At 40.3% G+C, this 20,330-nt stretch overlaps 1 protein-coding gene and 1 long non-coding RNA gene across 3 annotated transcripts in view; one reads left to right on the top strand and one right to left on the bottom strand.

Annotated features, from left to right (window-relative positions):
• The window catches only part of STYK1 (serine/threonine/tyrosine kinase 1), a 55,337-nt gene that overhangs the window by 27,706 nt on the left and 7,301 nt on the right, over positions 1 to 20,330 (bottom strand). Inside the window, exons 2-6 of one of the 2 annotated variants that reach the window (XM_069980272.1) lie at positions 7,025 to 7,117; positions 6,706 to 6,834; positions 3,516 to 3,758; positions 2,656 to 2,837; positions 98 to 181 (exon numbers count right to left, since the gene is read on the bottom strand). In XM_069980272.1, coding sequence (XP_069836373.1) covers positions 98 to 181; positions 2,656 to 2,837; positions 3,516 to 3,758; positions 6,706 to 6,834; positions 7,025 to 7,088 — 702 coding nt within the window. In that variant the 5' untranslated portion in view covers positions 7,089 to 7,117. Of the gene's footprint in view, positions 1 to 97; positions 182 to 2,655; positions 2,838 to 3,515; positions 3,762 to 6,705; positions 6,835 to 7,024; positions 7,118 to 20,330 lie in introns of both variants that reach the window. The other variant, XM_069980271.1, reaches the window with a different exon arrangement.
• The window catches only part of LOC138799302 (uncharacterized), a 34,541-nt gene continuing 26,907 nt past the window's right edge, over positions 12,697 to 20,330 (top strand). The window contains exon 1 of the long non-coding RNA XR_011364236.1: positions 12,697 to 12,743. This is a non-coding gene — a long non-coding RNA (uncharacterized lncRNA). The remainder of the gene's footprint in view (positions 12,744 to 20,330) is intronic.

Here is a 20,330-nt window from a genome sequence, read left to right on the forward strand (position 1 = left end):
TTGAAGTGATTTCATGAACAATTGTAGCCCTAACCCAGTTACAGATAAGAAGAGTGGACAGGTCTGTATATTTCAGGATACATGAAGGCAGACATACCAGTGCTGTCAGGATCTGAAGCGCTATTGTGTAAACTTGGCACTCGGTGATGTCATAAAGTATTCCATCCATTGGCACAAAATCCTGTTAATTAAAGATATTCTTTTTTACTGACAATAATAATAAATGTGTTTACGTCACTAAACCAGATTTTTCCCTGTTGGGGAAGGCGTGTGACTAGTAACACATCCTGTACAATATAACATTATCTGAGCAAAGATGGGAATTTCCCAAGATCTGTAACTTCCTAATGATGTGCCCAATGCAAGAGACAGAGAGAACTGGGTGCAGCATTGGATAAAGCTATTTAGTAATAGACATAGAGCAGGGGCACAGCCGGCTATACCAGGTGAAGACAGAACAGCCTTAAAAACAGCTGAGTGCACATTGCTGATGCAGTTTTGTCTTCCCCTGCTACAGTGGCCGTGTCTGTGCTCTCTGTCTACTCTGTAAATAGCTTTGCCCGGTGCTGCGCAAAACTATTTGCATCTATTAGAGTAATGAGGGGGGGGGGGTTACCAGCTTAGCAACATTTTTCAGAGAGAGTGCAGATCCTCTGATAAAGTATATTAAAATAACTTGCTATTTTTAACTAAACAGTATAAAAATTACCGTCACACCTTAAGGCTATGTTCGCACAATGTATATTTTCTATTAATTACAGCCGTTGTTGCAAATTACAACACCGGCCGTGATCAATAAAAAATGTACTGTATGTTGCATTGAAGTCAGGGGAATCCTGACTGTAGTGTATACTCATAGGGCCACATGTATCATCCGGCGAATGGATTATTTTCGGCGGAAAGTGCCGATTTGCGTCTTTTTTTAAGCAAAAATGGCGGATTTGCGAATAAAATATTCGCAAATCGGCACTTTCCGCCGAGTACGCCAGGGGGCGGAAAGGGGCGGAAAAGGGGCGGAGAGTGGGCGGAACGGAGGGCGCAGACTCAGAGTCCGCGCCATTTATCATCCGTTCCGCCAAAATGTACGCCGAAAACCTACTCCAGTCCTCAGCTGGCGTAGGTTTTCGGCGGTGCGCACCGGCGTGCACGGGATTTATGTAGAGGCAGTCCGTCTCTACATAAATCTCCGTAGCGCCGGAGCTGCGGGGGCATTTTTACGTCCGGCGTAAAAAACGCCGGACTTAATAAATGCCTCCCATAGTATACACAACGGCGGGGATTCCCATCGGCCGCAAGAAAAACTGACATGTCAGTTTTTTGCGGCCGCTATTCATTGAAAAGCAGCCGAACAGAACTGTCAGTGAACACAATGGAAAGTGCAGCTCCGGCCGCACTCTTCATTGTGTGCTAAGGTGAATTGGGATGCAGGCGCACCCACATGCACCCGCATCCCAATTCAACAGAATGAAGTTAATTTGGCTGTTACTACAGTACTGGCCAGGATGAATTTCGCTGACATGGCTGGGTCACAGAACGGCCGGTGTCTTACTAAGTGTAAACCAGGCCTAACCCCTTATGGACACAGAAAATTTTAATGTTTGCAATTAAAAAATATATATTGTCTGCGGATTAGATTGCTTATACTGATCAATGCTATAGCATAGCAATGATCAGTCAGATCGGTGCTCTGTTAGTAGAGTCTGCATAGTCAAACTCTAGTAGCAGATTGACAAGTGTATAGCATAGGTTAAGTGTGATGTTGCAGTTCAGTCCAATTTATTTCAATGGAACCAACCTGCAATTAGAGGACGTAACCCAAGAACTAATGTGGCATTGTTCTGCAAAAAAGGGATTTTTTTTTCTGTTCTTGCACAACTCACAGAATATAGGTTTAAAGAGAACATGTCACATTGAAAATGCAGTCCAATGTTCTGCCATTGTGTTATAGAGGAAGAGGAGCAGATAGATATATAATTTGATGGGAAAAGTTCCAGGGTAAATTGTTGTTTATTTGCGTGAATCTCTGCCTATTGTGGATTAGGTAGTCAAGTGGGGGGGGGGGGGGGGGCCTAATAAGTGATTGACAGCTCACTTTATATGAACACGTATACACAAGGAGCAGTATGTCTAGTGACCAATGACCGGCACAGCCACAGAAAGCAGATGCAAAAACAATACAAACGGTTTTGTAACATAAAACTAGACACAATATAAAACTTGAATCTATTTATTCTTGGGTAATATTTACTTTGACTGCTTTTGAGTCTACATCGACTGTACCCACATTGTTGATATCCTTTATAGGGTATTTAAAATGGAGAAAACCCAGAAAATCAACAGAGGTTGGCAAACCTGGCACCTGAATAAATAGCAATATATTTGGTTTCTTTTCTACAGAAATCGGTTTACCAGCATGAACCAGAATGAACTGGGTGTCTCTAGGGAGAATCGTATTGTTCTACTTCAAAGAAGCAAATCAAGTTTGTAAAAAGAAATGTAGACGAGCTCTTTATTGTAAAGGGTCAATAAACCTACATTCAATATCTTCTAAAAGTGCCATAGTCAGGTCCTAAAATCAGAAATACTACACAGAATTACATAGAAAATACAATAATACTAGTCTTTTCTGCACATGCTTTGATTTATCTTACTCACTCTGCGACAATCCCAGAGAAAGTGTAATAGGGACCCCGGCTTCACACACTCCTGCACCATGTAAAATGGTTTTGTTTCAGTGCAGCAGCCAACAATTTCCACCAAATTAGAGTGTGAGCCCAACCAAACTTGAAATGTCGCCCTCTGCAGGAAATCACGGACCTCGCAGGGATCAGCGGCTCCTTTGGTAGAAATAGTGAAAGGAAAACAGAGGAAATGAAGAAATATTAATGTTAACATATATAATGGTAAAGTAAAAGGATAAAAGTTTCAAGTAGTTATCAAGTGTGTCACATTATAGTAAGATAATGCTGTACTCATCACTCACCAGAGAATTTCGTGTTCACCTTTTATATGCTTAACCTTTATGTCATTATTAGTGACACCCACCCTTTCACAATTGGAGCTTGCCTGTATTAAGGTCCCCATACACCTTCAATAACTGATGGGCAAACGATCGGTTGTCTGTTACCTATCCCGTCCAGCTCCGGTTCTCCCCATACACAGGAACATTCGGCACAGCTGAGCATCCTGGTGTTGTGTATGGGAGGGGGAGATCTGGCTCTGGCATATGTCTCCCAGAACAAAGGGGTCAGGCCTTGATTATTCATCACACCCACCCCTATCTCCACTGACATTGTCTGTCAGTGGTCGGTCAGGAAAGCCCCATATACATTAGGGCCAGTTCACACGGAGTAAATCCCGTATGCCACACTGAAAAGTTATGGTTCCGGATACCAAAGGAAATCCAATGTGCTACTAGATGGGCATCTCTAATAGTGTGGCCAATCATTGTTTATAGTTACAAACATATATATTAGTTACAAACATATATAGAGTAGGTAAACCAGTGTTCTTACCTTTCAGCTGTTTGACAACAATATCTCTCTCTTTGCCTCCATTTATATCCTTCAACACTGTCCTGAAGATTGGACCAAACCTTCCTTCACCCAGCAAGTGGAAGGGTTCATTGATCCTCTCACATGGGACTTCTATTGCCAGAAGACTGGGATCTCGTCTTCTTAGGACAGTGTCCAATGACAGCTCTTCTAAACTGATCCCTGAGCGTACACTTCTAGAGGTTTCCTGGGAGTGATGCTCTGCTGCTAATAAATTGTATTGATCATTAATTATAAGGCTACATTCACACTTAAAGCCTATGTTACATTCAGAATATACAATATGTCAGCATACCAGCACCAGATACATTGAGTTCAGTGGACCAAACGTAATATATTAGTGACTACATTTTACCCATTTCTAAGTGTAAATTGTATTTGTGTGGGACTCCAAAGTGTAAAATGAATAATATTTTGCTGGTATACCATAATATTACCTAGGACATATATTAAGTGTGAACATAGAGGTGGCCACACAGCTATAGAAATTTATTAAACTTATGGCAGCCAATAGATGCCAATAGGAGAAGCTCAGAACGCTTAGTCAAGACATTACAGAAGGGAAGACCACTTAAAGGGGTTGGCCACTTTATAGTAAAATTGTATGTACAAGTATTAGTAAGTGAACTCACTGCACTTACTGACAGCAGCTCCCTGTGTACCTCATAGAGCTAAAATCATGCTCCCCTCCTCCAGGCTGTGCTGTCCTGCTCTGTGGTGAGTCTGTGCATAAGATGGCCGATATGGAGGAGCATGTGACCATGTCCCGTCCCCAGTGTCCTCCATTGGAAAATACAGGCTCAGTGGTGGACACTGGGGGGGGGGGGGCAGTCACATGCTCCTCCATGTAAGCCATCTTATGAACAGACTCACCACAGAGCAGGACAGCACAGCCTGAGGAATGGAGTCTGATTTTAGCTCTATGAGGTACACATACACTGTACACTGAACTGTACACTGAACTATTTTCTTGACCAACCCCTTTAACTGTATTGGTGTACTATTATTTCTAATGGTAGTATTATAAATTACAGGCTTAACAATGATAATAACTAGAGATGAGCGAACCGGGTTCGGGTTCGAGTCCATCCGAACCCGAATGATCGGCATTTGATTAGCTGGGGCTGCTGAACTTGGATAAAGCTCTAAGGTTGTCTGGAAAACATGGATACAGCCAATGACTATATCCATGTATTCCACATAGCCTTAGGGCTTTATCCAACTTCAGCAGCCACCGCTAATCAAATGCCGAAAGTTCTGTGTTACACAAATTGTTGGGTTGGGGTTAAGGGTAAAAGGAAAGATTGCTAAGATATATAAGATTTTGGGAGATTTTCAAGATAAAAGAGTAAAAATTAATTCACAGAAGAAGTGGGGAGATATAATCGGACACAAAGAACAAGATTTTTGGGTAAAGGTTTATGAAAATGCGAGTAACTATATCACAGATAAAAAACACATGGTTACACAGTTTTTTTGTACGCACAGGTTGTACTATACGGCGGTAGATATTAATAAATGGAGCAAGGGGAAACCTGTGGGATGTTGTAGATGTGGTTATGAAAATGCAACCTTAGAACATCACTGGTGGGAATGTAAAGGAGTGAGTACGTTTTGGGGTGAAGTTTTTTTGGTTATGATTCGCTTGTTTGATTTGGAGATAGATGATGAATATATATGTGCACTGTTAGGGGTATTTGAGGATCAGCATTTGCTGAGGAGTACGAAGATGGTGGTTTATAAACTGTTTTTGGCGGCGCGCCTGACTATATTACGTAATTGGGTCTCGTCTAAAAGCCCAACGATTGGAGAATGGAGAGAATTGGGAACTATGATGTTAAGGAATGAACTCTGGCATTGTAAGTACATAAAGAAAAGTAAAGATCATGGGTTGAAGAATCATGTAAATAGATGGGAGGAATATTGGAGGGAGAATTTTATTTAGGGTTTTTTCCTTTTTTTTTTTTTTTTTCCAGCTGAGGGGGGGGGGGGGGGAGGTAAAGAGGTTAAGGAGTTAGCAGAAGTCAACTGGAAGTAAAGTGGAATAACATGTTTAAGGAAGAATTGTGATTTGTGAGGTTCTCTTCAGGGCGCCTTTAGTAGTTTTTAGTATATGGATGAATGAGGGAGTGAGTGGGTGGCGGCGTGTCCTGCCTCTTGCTGGGGTGGGGGCGGGGGGGGGGGGCAGGGGCGGAACTCAGAGTTATGATCTCTCTTAGGAGATATGAGTTGGCCATAGGGAGTTTTTCTCCGGTTGGGTAATGGTTGTTGATCAAAACAAGGGTAAAACAGAAGCCTTGTGTGAAATAGGGTGCGAAGTGTATCTAGTCTCGGGGAGCGATTATGGTCCATTATAAATGGATGGTGATTGCTTTCGGAGTTGAAAGATCTGGTGTTCATGGGCACTGGAGGACAGTGTCTTGGGCACCTGGTATGAATGGAAATGGCTCCGATACCAGCAGGGGGTGTCCGGTAGAGGGCATGTCTTGCGGGAGAGGGACCTGGATCAGAAGTGGTTGTATAAAAGTCACAGTAAAGGCTACTTGTAAAGTGTATGAAGAGTAAATTTAAACTAAAGGAATAACAAAGTGGCTAATAGTAGAGTCCGTTGGGTCTGGTCCTGCCCGTCCCCCTGTTCTTATCCTGGTGGGGGTAGGACAGCGCTGCTACCTGAAGACTGAGTAAATATTAGTAATGTAGTAAGTAGTTGGATAATAAGAGATAATAGTACAATGGGGTGGAGGATAAGGGGTATATTAGACTTAGTTAATTAATAAGGCGCCCTGCTGGTGTAACCACACAAAAGAGATGTAAAAGTATGTAAAAAGGGGTTGACTTTGGAACCGGGATTGAATTTTAGATATATAATATGATCCCTGTTAGAAGGGTAGGTTTAAATGTATAGTTTTTGGGGTTTTCTTTTTTTTATATGTTGGAAGATCAAATCACGAATTACTCTTCTCTTTTTTATGGATTTTGTTAATATTGATATTTGGAAATAATAAAAATTAATGAATGAAAAAAAAAATGCCGAAAGTTCTGGTTCGGATGGACTCGAGCATGCTCGATGTTTGCTCATCTCTAATAATAATATATTATAGATATTCAGGTAATTATTGGCAATATTTTTTTCTTTGAACACGTAAATTACCATGTTCTCTCTTTTTGCTTGCTTGCAATCCTCGAAACCGTAGCCAGAGTATAAGGGCAAGTAGAATTATTGTAATCCCTATGAGGAACACAGGGACCACGATCACCTCATACTGGTAGGTCTTGACAACTGCAAAAGAAATTAGAACACTTCAATAAAATGAATAGGTGTATCCCCATACGTATATAACATGTGCCTTCAATCACTCTTTTAACAAGGCCCCGCAGATACATACAAATAGAATATAACATTTGGGTAACCTGTAGTGACCAACAAAGAGAGCGTAGTAGTTCACTGCATATTGTCAGCTTATACTTACTGCAGAGTTGATCGCTGCAGTTCAGTAGTGTACGTCCTGGTGGTCGGATATGTTGGTCGTCCATTATTGAATATCTGAGTTACTTCTTGCAGTCTGTATGAACACATAAAAAGAGAATTAAAGAATTATTAAAGAGATAATATTGTTTGACTGTTTATTTCACTATAATCTTAAAGGGATTATTCAGCCTTTAAAGGTTGATGGCCTATCCTCAGGATTTAGTATAGATAAAATAGGAAGCACAGGTCGCACAGTAGGTGGATTAAAGATTACTAGTGTATCACCCCAACATAATTACAGGCATATCAAATAGTAGAGCTCAATGTACACCAGTATTCACAATTATTCTTGATGTCATCTGCCACCCCACATCAGGATGGCACAGGGTATTTTATATTTTACATATGGAAGTTAATGCTGGATTAAAGAAAATACAAATCGAGGTGTAAGGAGCTCAACTGGACTTCAGGTCTCCATGGACCCCTTCTTCAAATCACCAGATACGTCATAAGGATAGACCACCAATATTAAAATCACATGGGTCTGACTTTGAGCTCCCCCACCAATAAGCAGTTCGTAAAGGCGGCAGACCCCTGCCGATCTAATATTGGTGGTCTATTCTGAGGATAGACCACCTATTTGTACAGGCTGGAAATCTCCTTTAAGCTCTGCTATTTAAATTATACTATCAGATGCTTTTAGTCTCAGAGGCTAGTGGTAATAACTTGAGTCCAGCAATACAGGCTTGACCTTGGAATTATTACTAGTTGAAGTACAGTAAAACTTTATGTATATCTGTGAACTTGTCCTATACTGCATTTTTATTATATGCATTTGAGGCATTGAAGTGTTGAATAGTTTTAGATAATCCAGGATTATGAAAAAAAAAAAAAAAAACACACTGAGAGCAGTTTTCTGGGTATTGAGAAAGACAATAGTTAAATTCCTATACCGTAACATAATAGGGGTTGTCTTGTTAGAATACAACTACATACAGCAAGTTGTTGCTGAAATATTTGCTGAAAATCAGTTCCATACATCTGAATGTTTTGGAAACACTGAATTCTGCAAGAATCATTATTTTATGTTTATTTCTAAAAAAGTAAGATGTATGGTCAACATTTATATTGTTATTATTATGAAAAAAAAATTGTGTGTGTTTTCTACACACAAGTTTTTTTTTTGTTTTGTTTTTTTTTATCTTTTTTGGTATTTTTATCATCTTTTTATAGCCCAAAATGAGGCTTAAATAGCCATCTCTTTGCAAGGTATGATTGTATGATTGCATGTGCAAATTTTCTCCCCACACTTTTAAGATACTATAATTGTAGTTCTTCTCAAGTAACCCGTGACTACTGTATTTTTCACACAAATCGTGTCTGCCATAGTGAGACAGGCACCTTTTGTGTACACAGCACCATATGCAAACACAGTGTGAGCAAAGGTTACATTTGGATAGGGAAAATACATGCATTTTCAGCCATTTGATACCATGGCAAACCATCAACATCTTTTATAATTTTAGACACATGCTAAACAGTTTGGCAGGAAGAAAAATTTAAAGTATATTGCAAGTATGTTTATTCTTAGGTTTATGAAAAGAATTGTTAAAATGACTACGAATAAAAACCATAGAGTCTGAAATGTGTCAGTCTTTTTTTTTTGTTTGTTTTTCTTTATTATGCAATAATAATACAACTGTATAGTACACTATGATAGATAGCATGTTGAGAGAGGAGTTACTAATGTGCTGGCTATGTGAGCAGAAAACTGCTGCTGTAATAAGGGGAAGCCTTGATTTACCTTTCATTCACTGTGTGGACCCTCTGAAGAAGGGGGGGTAACAGATTGCAGGTACACAGCCCAGGGTTTCTCACATCACCTCCTGCTTATAGCAGTAGCTAATCCCTCCCCCACCAACTTCCTGTGTTCTGTCCTGGTGTCTCTTTTACTAGATATGGAACTCCCCTAACAAAAGGCAGTGAGGAACAGATTGCAAAGGGAGACACCTAGTGGTCAAGACTTTAGAACTGTTGTCCAGAGGAATGGGTCGTTTTTGGTAAATTAAGCTATATAAAGTGGTACTCCAGTATCAAAATTTTTTAATTCTATTTAAATTAAACTATCACCGCATGATATATAACTTTCTAATATAATGTTATTGGTAGTGCTGGCTTCATTGGGTTTTCCATGCTTCAATACTGATAGGAATTGGAAAATGTAAGGGCTATAAAATTTGTATTGACCCCCGCTTCCCTCTCCCTCTCTCTTGTGAAAACGCATCATCCTCTGATGTCACAGGAGGCTTGGCTGGATCTTGTCTCCCACCCATCTGAGGGATTCACCATCTCTGACCAACCCCTCCAGACTACACCTGAGCAGACAAGGAGTGAAAGAACAAGGCATATTCACTCTGAGTGCCTTCACACGTACCGACTCGCAGCGTTAATAACGCTGTGAGTTGGCTAGATCCTGGCAGATCACTTTCACTACATACACACAGCGGTCTGAACGACCGCTACGTGTATGTAATTCTGCCGTCCGCTTAACCCCTTCAGCTGCCGCCCGGCTCCCGCTCTGTATACATTACCTGTCCTCGCTGCACGGGGTCCCGGCGTACTGCTCTCCCGCCCAGCCAATCAGTGTGTTGCCCAGCCGCAGCCACTGATTGGCCGGGCGGGAGAGCAGTACGCCGGGACCCGTGCAGCGAGGACAGGTAATGTATACAGAGCGGGAGCTGGGTAGCAGCTGAAGGGGTTAAGCGGCCGGCAGAATTACATACACGCAGCGGTCGATCAGACCGCTGCGTGTATGTAGTGAAAGTGATCTGCCAGGACCTAGCCAACTCACAGCGTTTTTAATGCTGCGAGTCGGTACGTGTGAAGCTACCCTTAAAGTGACTGTACCACCAGGCAGAAGCACTGGAGGCGGGCCGACCCATCCTTAGTTGGAGGAAACCCTAGCTTCTCTATGATAGGGTTCCATTGATTCTAATGGAGTCACATCATGGAGGGGCTGGGGTTCCTTCCCACTAAGGGTGGGTCGGCCCGCCTCCAGTGCTTCAGCCTGGGCCTGGTGGTACAGTCCCTTTAAGTGCAAAGTCCATACATTAAAGCTGCAATTCAAGGTGGCACATTTTCTTTCTGGCTTCACAGCTCAGATGAGCCAGAAAGAGATTGTGTTGCATTGGATGGCATCTTTAACGTATGAACTTTGTGATTAAGGGTGAATATGCCATGTATTTTTGTGCATTATTGAAGTAAATTGCAGAAACATTGGAAGACGTCTGGTATATGTGTTTTATTGGACTATGTTCAGTATTAACAAGCTGATATGTGAATACCAGATCGAGGATTGGCACTAGGCAGTCTTATGCTGTGTTTACACGGAACGTTTATCGTGCGAATTCAAACAACGAGCGAGAAATTGTTCATTTTGATCTTTCAACAAGTTCTCAAAACGTCGTTGATCGTCCGCAAAAATTTGCAGATCGTTCCGTCGGAACAGTCGTTCACTGATTTAACCAATGTGTGAGATAGACTTTAAGTGATCGCAAAACGAATTTCCGTACAATATATCGTACCGTCTAAACGCTTATCGTTATGAAAAAAAAACGGTACTCCGACATTGTTAATCGTATGATCGGGCGAATTATCGTTCCGTGTAAACGTAGCATTATGGTGAAGTAAAGAGTGAAAGAAGCAGCTGCTGCAGCTTCACTGATTCTGCAAAAGTCTGCAGTGAAATTAAGGCAATGATTACACACAGAGTTTCAGTGCTTTACTGGAGCAATACTGCAGCGTCTTCACAAAACCGATGCAGCACTGCAATGAATTGATGCAGTGATGCAATTAAATAATGCTAAACAGAACAGAGGATCAGAGGCATTATTAGTATATCCAGAGTAAGATAATATTGGATAACGTCCTTATTGTAGGGCTCAACTTCAAAGACAAAACATGCTTGATCATAACACACGCGTGACGATGGGAAGAAAAAAAGTTATTCCAATATCGGCATTACAGGTAGAGAATACAGGGCATTGTGTGGAAGGGGCCACAATGAAGTGATGCAGGACTGCAAATGATAAAGCACTGAAATTAAACAATTCAGTAACAAAATTAAACTGCAATGTGTGAACACAGACTAGATGTTCTGCAACAGCTTTATGTGGGGACTATTTTTTTTTTACCCAAGGTATAACTCATAGGATAACATATAGGATAACAACTAACCAAATATATAAATGCATTTTCCCTTTGAACAGCTATATTGATGGTTTGATCAGCTATTATGTAGGCAAATGGTAAAGTTAATATTGTTTCACAAACATGTTTAACATTATGGTATAGCACTAGGGATGGACACAGACAGAGGTCCCCTTGCAAGAACAGTATATGGATCTGTCTCCTTCTCCCAGTTCTGAGCTGCTGCTTTGTGCTTAATACACAGAAAACTGTATAAGAGCTTTTCTCTCTTTCTCCGCCTCCTCCACAATCCCTTCTGAGACAGCTCATAAAAATAATGTTCCTGACTGGCTAAATATGCAATCTGTAATGCAGGAGAGTTAATCTAAGTTACTTGTGACCTTACTGTGATTAACCCTCGAGGCTTCATAGAAAACAGAAACAGTGCAGATACAGCCAGCCAGGGACACTGTTTACATGAGTCGTCTCAGAAGGGAGATAGGAGGAGGGGGATATGGAATGAACAGCTCTTATAAAGTTTTTTGTGTCTTCAGCACAAAGCAGTGGGCTCAGAACTGGGGGAAGGATACATAAAAGGTAATGAGATGTATGGAATGAATTGTTAGTCTCCAGGTGGCAGGATGATTCCGCATGTATTTCACCTGAGTGGAATAAGCCTTTAATAGTTGACACTAGTGGATCAAAAGTGGGTACTCTATAATGAGAGATCCATATACTGTTCTTGCAGGGAGACCTCTGCTGTCCGTGTCCATCCCTAGTACTATACCACAATGTTCAACGTGTTTGTAAAACAATATTAACTTTACCATTTTGTACAGCTGCATAGGTTAGTATGTTATAAGTAACATTGTAACTCCAGGTATTATACAGAAAACCTCACCCACATGTGATAACGTACCTTAAGCCATGAATAAATAAGAAAGTATAGGTGTGGACTGCAGACTGAGAAGAAGTCAAGCTACTCTTACAAAATAAACGGCTCATGTGTCTAAAGTTAAACCATTCAGGATGTCTTCACGTCACCAGGAAGACAAGAAAATATAATAACCCCTTCCGGCAATTGTTATATTTTATTCACTACATACGTGCAGCTAGAGTGTCCCGGAGCCTATCGGTTTACACTGTGTTACGTCAAACATTACCTATAAAAGTTACTTATAAACGTACCAGCAGCAGCAATGTCATAGCTATTTGCAAAACTTAAGTTTCTTTTTGAAAGTTAGGTTGTTGTTTTTTTTTTATTATTTTAGATGGGTAAAATGACTAGTCCATAGTCATCAGCAGTCATATCTAACTCAGGGTGTGACCACATCATGTTTACACAATACAATTATCACTTTATCTGTTAATATGCCAAATGACTCTATAGGCCCCAATCACCTGATGTTTGCTAGAGGAGCGTCCTTTTGGCATTAGTCTGGAATCATGGGCGTACCTATAACCATAGCAACCATGACAGTCTGTTTGGGGCCTGCTCAGGTGAAAGAACATGCAGTAGTAGGGAACAATAGGTGGGTGACTTCTTCCCCTCTAGCTGTAATACATGGCTTGTCCTATACCTGCTTCTATTATCCATACCTTTCATTTTTGCAATGTGTGCTGCTGCTTTTTATCAGATGGGGGGAAACCCATTTAATTTTGCTTTGGGACCTATAAACTCTAGTTACGCCCCTGGCTGGAATGCATCATACACCTTTTTATCTCTGTATAGAATAGCCGTGTACCCAAATTCTATGTCAGGAAATGATTAGCTTAGAAGAAATAAATGGCTTGTGATGTCTGGGGGTGTACAGTATATGCTGTATGTGTCTATGATTAGGCATTAAGTAGTTATCATGTATATTGCAGCCAGGTGAGGATTTTACTAACATGATATTGTATTAAATTTGTATAATGAGACATTGGAGTCCCTACCGAAACCAGAGGAAAGGTACAGGTGGACAAATGCATGCTACTGTATGCCGATACAGAGACATATGCCGCAGCCCTCCATTGGAAATATACACTGTGAAATGCCTCCGATATATACTCCCAGTGTATATAAACTGTAATGTGAACAGAGCCTATAAAGCCTCCTGAGTATAGACAATATAACTTGTTTTCTTGAATTTTTTCTAGTTTTATTGTGTCATTCAATGAATGGGACAAGACGCAATACCAAGTAGGGCCACTAGTACCTGTGCGGATTTGTGCATGGGTGACAAAAAAAGAGACCAAATCCAAAGGCTAGGTTTACACAACGTAGCACAACAATGCACGCTGTTAAACAGACGGCCGTCGAGCTGCACTCAGCCCATTCCTGCAGCCGATACCTCTGTATTGGCTGCAGGCACGTTCTTTTCACAGTCGATTTGCGGGCATCGGCGGCTGTGCCTGCAAATCAATTAGCCATTCACTACAATGCAATATGCGGCCGTGCTGCACATTGCGTTGTGTGAACAGCTGATGTTTCCGGACGCTGTTCAGTGAACAGCGTCCGGAAATAATTGACAGGCACATTATTCTAACGCCTGTTCTAAAGCTCGGGCGTTAGAATAATGATGTGAGAACACAGCAGGCGGCATTGCATTTCCCCTGCAGTAAAGAACGGACGCTGAGTTTTTACTTAAAAAGAACGTTGTGTGAACATAGCCGAAGGTCTTAATAAAATACGGACGTCCAATGCACACAATGCATTGAAAAACTGACATTTTTACCGCGGCAAAAATGTCAGTTTTTAAATGCATTGTGTGCATTGGACGTCCGTCCTCCCATTGACTTCAATGCATTGCCATTCCAGTCAGTCAAATCACTGCAAAAACGGACTTTTTAAAATATTAAAACGGCCGTTTTTTGATGTTGTGTGAACCTAGCCTTTGGAGGAGAGAATTAATCAATAGAAGGAAGAATTGCAGATTAGAACCCAAAGCAAGAATAAAGCTTTTCCTGAAGGTCTTAATAAAATATTCTTGCCGTATAAAATAATGTTCCTGCGGCCATTTTCGCAGTGTCGGCCACAGGAACATGTAATACAGCGGCCGTTGTTTGCCGTTGAATACAGCGGCCATAGTAAACTACGGCCGCTGTATTACAATGTGTGAACATAGCCTCAAAGTTCGCAGCTCCTACAGCAAAAATTCCCAGTTAAACAGGACAGGACGCAAACTTAATAGATTCTGACATAGAATCCATTTTGTAATGCACTTGATAAAAAAAAATTAAAAAGAAAATTGCGAACATACTCTAACACCAAGGAGACTCGGAATATTCAAAACCGGCACAGGTAAAATTTTGGAGTATTTTCAACACAAGGAAAAAACTGCAGTTTTTTTATAATAGGCCAGCACTTCCAGAAAGTCACCACCACCCAAGAAAGTATATTGTGTACCACCTATATTGGCTCCCAGTCTCCCGGTAGTCAAGACCATAAAAGGCTCTAAAAATTCTATAGACAAAGCACCATTACAGACCCCATGGTGGAGTTGCCAATAGCCCCTGAATGGAGGAGTCACAAGAGGAGGCCCGGTTAGTGAGCAGCTGTTGTGAAACTTGAGTTTAATTTGTTAAAATTTCACCTGCTGACCGACACTTTTAAAAGACTATTCATAAGATATAGCTCCCCATGCATTTAGTGATACATGACAACATGATGTCTATGAATTTATACTGAATAGTCTCACACATACAGTATATACTAACCTCAAAGGAAAGCAGCATGAAATTTGTCATGCTACCATATATGCTACAGTAAATGCAACTTTTAAAAAATCTCTTTGCGTAAATCTACTACACTCCATAAGAGGCAAACAAACCACATGTCAAAGAAATGCATTGAAAAAGCTCTTCATACATTACCAGACAAATTGATACATTTTGGGCAATTGAATCTGGCATAGGCTATGTTCACACAACGTTTTTTCAGCTCCGTTGAAAATGACATTTTGAGTCTAATATAACGGACGTCATTTAGCTGTCTGGCCTCCCCTTAGTGCAATGACTGGTGTTGGTACATTATTCTAGTTTGGGTGACTAATTGGCCTTTGGATGCGGCTTAATTAAAAAGTCCATTGAATTCAATAAAAACGAAGAAGAACGTTGAAAAAAAGAAAAATTGTGTGTGAACAACTAATAAAAAACGTCCGCTGTTTGCAAAAGACGTCCGAAAAGAATTGTCATGATCATTATTTTGACGTCCACAGTGAAAACGTCTGTTATTCAGTACATTGTGTGCATTGGACGTCCATCTTTCTATTGACTTGAATGCATTGCATTGTAGTCAGTTAAATTGCGGTTAAACGGACGTTATTTTAAATTGCAAAAGTGGCTGCCTTTGCTCTATTTTTGACGTTGTGTGAACATAGCCATAAAGTGGAAAATGCCAGCTTGCAAAAAGGTTTAACCCCTTAACGACGCATGACGGGTATACCCGTTATGCGGACGTTAAGGGGGATTAGAGAGGGCTCCCGGCGTGAGCCCTCTCTGCAGTCCGCAGTCCCCGGTTGCTATGTGCAGCCAGGGACCACAGGTCTTAGCCGCCGCGGCCGGCCAAATAACTATTCAAATACAGCTGTCTAATGAGCCGGCCATGGCTCAGCGTCGAAAATTACGCTGATCTCGACTCGGCAATCTATTCAGATGGTCTGCAGCAGACCATTATAATAGAGCACCAATCTGATGGATCGGTGCTCTGTTATATACACAGCATTGATCTCAATGGCAGATCAGTGCTGTGTATATTGAAGTCCCCCAGGGGGCTTCTAATTACTGTATGAGAAAAAAGAATAAAGTGTTTTTATTAATAAATAACCCCCTCCCCTAATAAAAGTCCAAATCACCCCCCTTTTCCCATTTTATAAATAAAAATAAATAAATAAATAAACAAACATGTTTTGGCGTGCGTAATAGCCCAAAATATTAATTTATTTAATTTATGATCGCTCACGGTAAACGGCGTAAGCGCAAAAAAATTCCAAAGTGCAAAATTGCACATTTTTGGTCGCATCAGATCCAGAAAAATTGTAATAATCAAAAAGTCGCATATGCGCAATTAAGGTACCGATAGAAAGAACACATCACGGCGCAAAAAAATGACACCTCACACCCCCATAGACCAAAGGATAAAAGCGCTATAAGCCTGGGAATAGAGCGATTTTAAGGAACGTTTATTTTCTGTAAAAGGTTTTATTTTTTTTACAAGCCATCAATTAATATAGAAATTAAACATGTTACATATAGTTTTAATCATACCGACTTGAGGAACACATATAAAATGTCAGTTTTTTCTTAGGACACACGGCATAAAAACGAAGGCCCCCCCCCAAAGAAAAAGAATTGTGTTTTATTTATTTTTTTCAATTTCACACACTTGACTGCACATAATAAGCTTCTCATTGAATAATATCGATGACAGACAGGTACAGGCTCTGTCTATGTGACAGGAGACTGCTTTATTGTCTATTCACACGTACAGAATCTGCTGCAGATTTGATGTCACAGATGTGAAGCTGCAGATTTTATGCAGCAGATATTTATGTAAAGCTGTTATCCAGGCAAAGCATTGCAAATAGTGTCCCCCTTTTCACATTGAACTCCTGCCACCTTCCTGCTCCACACACACACTTAAAGGGAATCTGTCACTAGGTTTATTCCGCCTTAAATGAGTGCAGCATAAACTAGTAACAGAAATGCTGAACAGATCATTGTATTACTTGTATAATTCTATTCAGCCGTTCTCCTAATATGCAGGATAGGATTCTTGCAACCACCCCCTCCTTTAGCTGCTGATTGACAGTTGACTGTCTATACACACTGGCCTCATGCACATAATGGAGAGGACTACTTATTGTCCATGTTATTCAGGAGGAGATCTCTGAATCAGCTGCACAGAACAATCTAAGTGATATATCATTCTGTTCAGCTTCTCTGTTACTAGTTTATGCTACCCTGAGATAGGACTGCATAAACCTACTGATAGAGTCTCTTTAAAATTACAGGGCAATTATACTGAAATGCCTCTGTAAGTCATTCTTACATGCAGTCATATTACTATGCTCCTAGTGTTGATCTTGTGTGACCTCCTCACAGAATACATGGTACATTCCGCTTCCCCAAAGTACAGAAGGTCACACATCACATTCCTGTTTCTACCTCTTTCTCCCTCTTTTCTTCCACATTCCGGGACATCCCACCCATGGCAAGCCCTGGCAGCCTCACAACAAATGTGCAGCACAGAGCTATTTTCTGTTACCTCAGAAAACCCCTTTTAGCGTCCACTGGTGTACTACCATCTATAGTTCTCACCAGGAACATGGGCAAATGATGTGGCATTACCTTCTGTAATTTATGCAATATGCAACCATTATATTGTCTTTTTTGTGTATAAGGTGTCATTACTATTTTTTTCTTTTTATTACAATCTATTACCTTGAGCTGCATCCATTATTCCACCCACATTAACAGCTGAACTGAACTAAGAACATAACACAATTAGAGCTGAATAGGTTTAGGCTATTTGCCTCAGATAAACAGGGTTCTGTATTATTACAGTAGTCTGCAATTAGAGGGGGAGGTCAATTAATCTATTCAGACTATTCTACAATGATCAGAGTCATAGTTATAACACATGTATAAAAAGGTCACATTTCAACCTCAGTTTGAAGTATGAATATGGCACATGCGTGTAACATGGACACGAAAACATGACATAATGTCACACATGTACTAAAAATGTCAGGAGATATTTTATACATATGTTTCATAATGATAAATAATGAATATTTGTGCAGCAGACTCAATACAGCTTTGGGGTCTGTTCACACTTACCAGATCCACAGCAGATTTCATTTAAATAACTGAACACAGCATCAAATCTGTACCATCAAATCTGCTGCGGATGTGCTGCGGATCCTGTAGGTGTGAACGCATCCTAAAAAAATAACAACTGTTGGCTTAGCCCTAGGTTTGGGTCTTTAGGTGGCCCATAAGATATTGAAAAGTTTACAATGCAATTTATGGTAACACGTACTTGTTCTTTATATCTGCATACTTGGTCCTCTTATCTTTCTGGTAGGTCAAAGCAGTTTATCCAAAGAATGTAAAAGCTTTTATGCATATAGCTCTTTAAATGTACTCTTTAAGAGCCATGAGGTTGGGAAGAGGAGTGGAAGACACCTGTATGGTATATGGCAGCAATAGTGATCTTCTGATTGGATGTTACAGCTGTCAGTCATAGCTAAGAGGAGGGGCCAGGGAGCTCCATCAGCCCCACCAAAAGAGGCATCTTCTTGGACACTTCTATTTGGTAAAGGAATTATTTATTTTGCTCACAATGGTATCGTATGTATGCGGGTATATTTAATACCTTATTCTTAATACCCATTGTGGAAGCTGGGAGAGTAAACAATGTTTTGTAAGTTGCATGATGGAAATACCAGGTATTGTTCCGCTCCCGTCAGCAGTCTTAATGGCTCAAAGCTGCTGAAATACTTCCTTTAAAGCGTTACTGTGTTTTTCCAGTAGCTTTTGACATGTCTGATGACATACCATACAGTAGAGATCCAACAGCAACAGGTGTAAAAGTTCGAAAATGCCTTTTAGGAAGTAGATGTAGAATGTATGCCAGAAGGTTTCCAATCCCAGTCACAGGCCATAATGCATACATTGTGATGCAATCTGACACTATCCAGTAGCATAAAGTTCACGGTTTTCACTAGTGAGATCTGATGCAATCAGTAAGGCCTTATTCACACGTTCCGTAATCTACAGATCCACATTTCAGTATTTGAGTTAGTGCACATTGTTGTCTATTGGGCTAATGCTGAAAAAAAAAAAGAACATGTCCTAGTGCAGACCTAGATTTTTTTTACAGGTCCTCGAACATCAATGGGATCTGCTATTTTTTACAGATTGTCACCTGTTTGGCTTCTGTAATTATAATTTACATGATGAAAAAAAAAGGATTTACAGATGCATTACATATGCCCGATCTGTAATTTTTAGCGGACTGTATGGGTGGATAGCGGGAGGAATCTACGGACTTGAACGTGTGCATAAGGCCTAAGTCAAATTGGATACTGCCAAAAGGAAACAATTCTGCCGCAGCTCTTTATTGTTATACTGCTACATATATTTTTTTTTTATCTTGAATGATATGACAACTTGCACAGGCTATTACTGTAGGCAAGTAGAATCAATGGAAATACTTGGGGATCTTTCTGGTCAACCATTGGCAAATGGAATACCAAGGAAATGATTAATAAGTATAAGGAGTCTACTTTTTTGTAGCAACACAATCACTACCATGATGGTTGGTGTGTGTGTGTGTGTGTGTGTGTGTGTGAAATGGTTGAGATTAAAGTTAATTCCAGATCAGTCTGTGTACACAAAGCAGTATACCACTTCACTGTATGCACTTGTTGCAGGAAAGGGTTCAATACCATTATATAATAGTTCTTAAAACCACGAGCTAAATATAATACGAAGGGTCTTTGGTAAATTTGGTAATGTTCAAGTAATATGCAACCAATTTTTTCCTACCACTAAAAAATTTGTAGTTCCTTCAGTCACCTAGAGATGCATCCAACACTGAGCAATGTAACTAAGAGGGAGAGCTAACTCTATAACTGCTAACTCTATAGCTAACTGCATATACAACTTAGAATGGCATCAGTAACAAAACATACAACAAAAATAGCATTACTTATAAATAAACCTTTATTAATCACCCACTGACATGCCGACTAAAAACATGTAAAATCACTAAAAAGTGAAAAAATATAATGCTATAAATTACATAGTGCAGCTAATCATTATAATAGGCTCTGGGTATATGTACTACAAAAGTAGTGAGGACTACAAAAATTAATTTAAAAAAAATAGCACCACCCCTGTCCTCAGGTTGTGTATTCAGCTCAGTTTACTTCAATGAAACTACTAAGCTGCAAAACCACACCCAAACAGGTGCCTGGATAACCCTTTTAATTCAGGCACATGCACAATATCCACCCAAACAAGAGGAACATACATGAATCTGTGGAACAGTCTACCCCAGGATATGGTCACAGCAAAAACAGTAGAGGGCTTCAAAACCGGCCTAGACAAGTTCTTAGACCGAAATAACA

The sequence above is a fragment of the Dendropsophus ebraccatus genome, chromosome 8 (assembly GCF_027789765.1).
Source record: "Dendropsophus ebraccatus isolate aDenEbr1 chromosome 8, aDenEbr1.pat, whole genome shotgun sequence".
In the NCBI taxonomy this organism is placed as follows: Eukaryota; Metazoa; Chordata; class Amphibia; order Anura; family Hylidae; genus Dendropsophus; species Dendropsophus ebraccatus.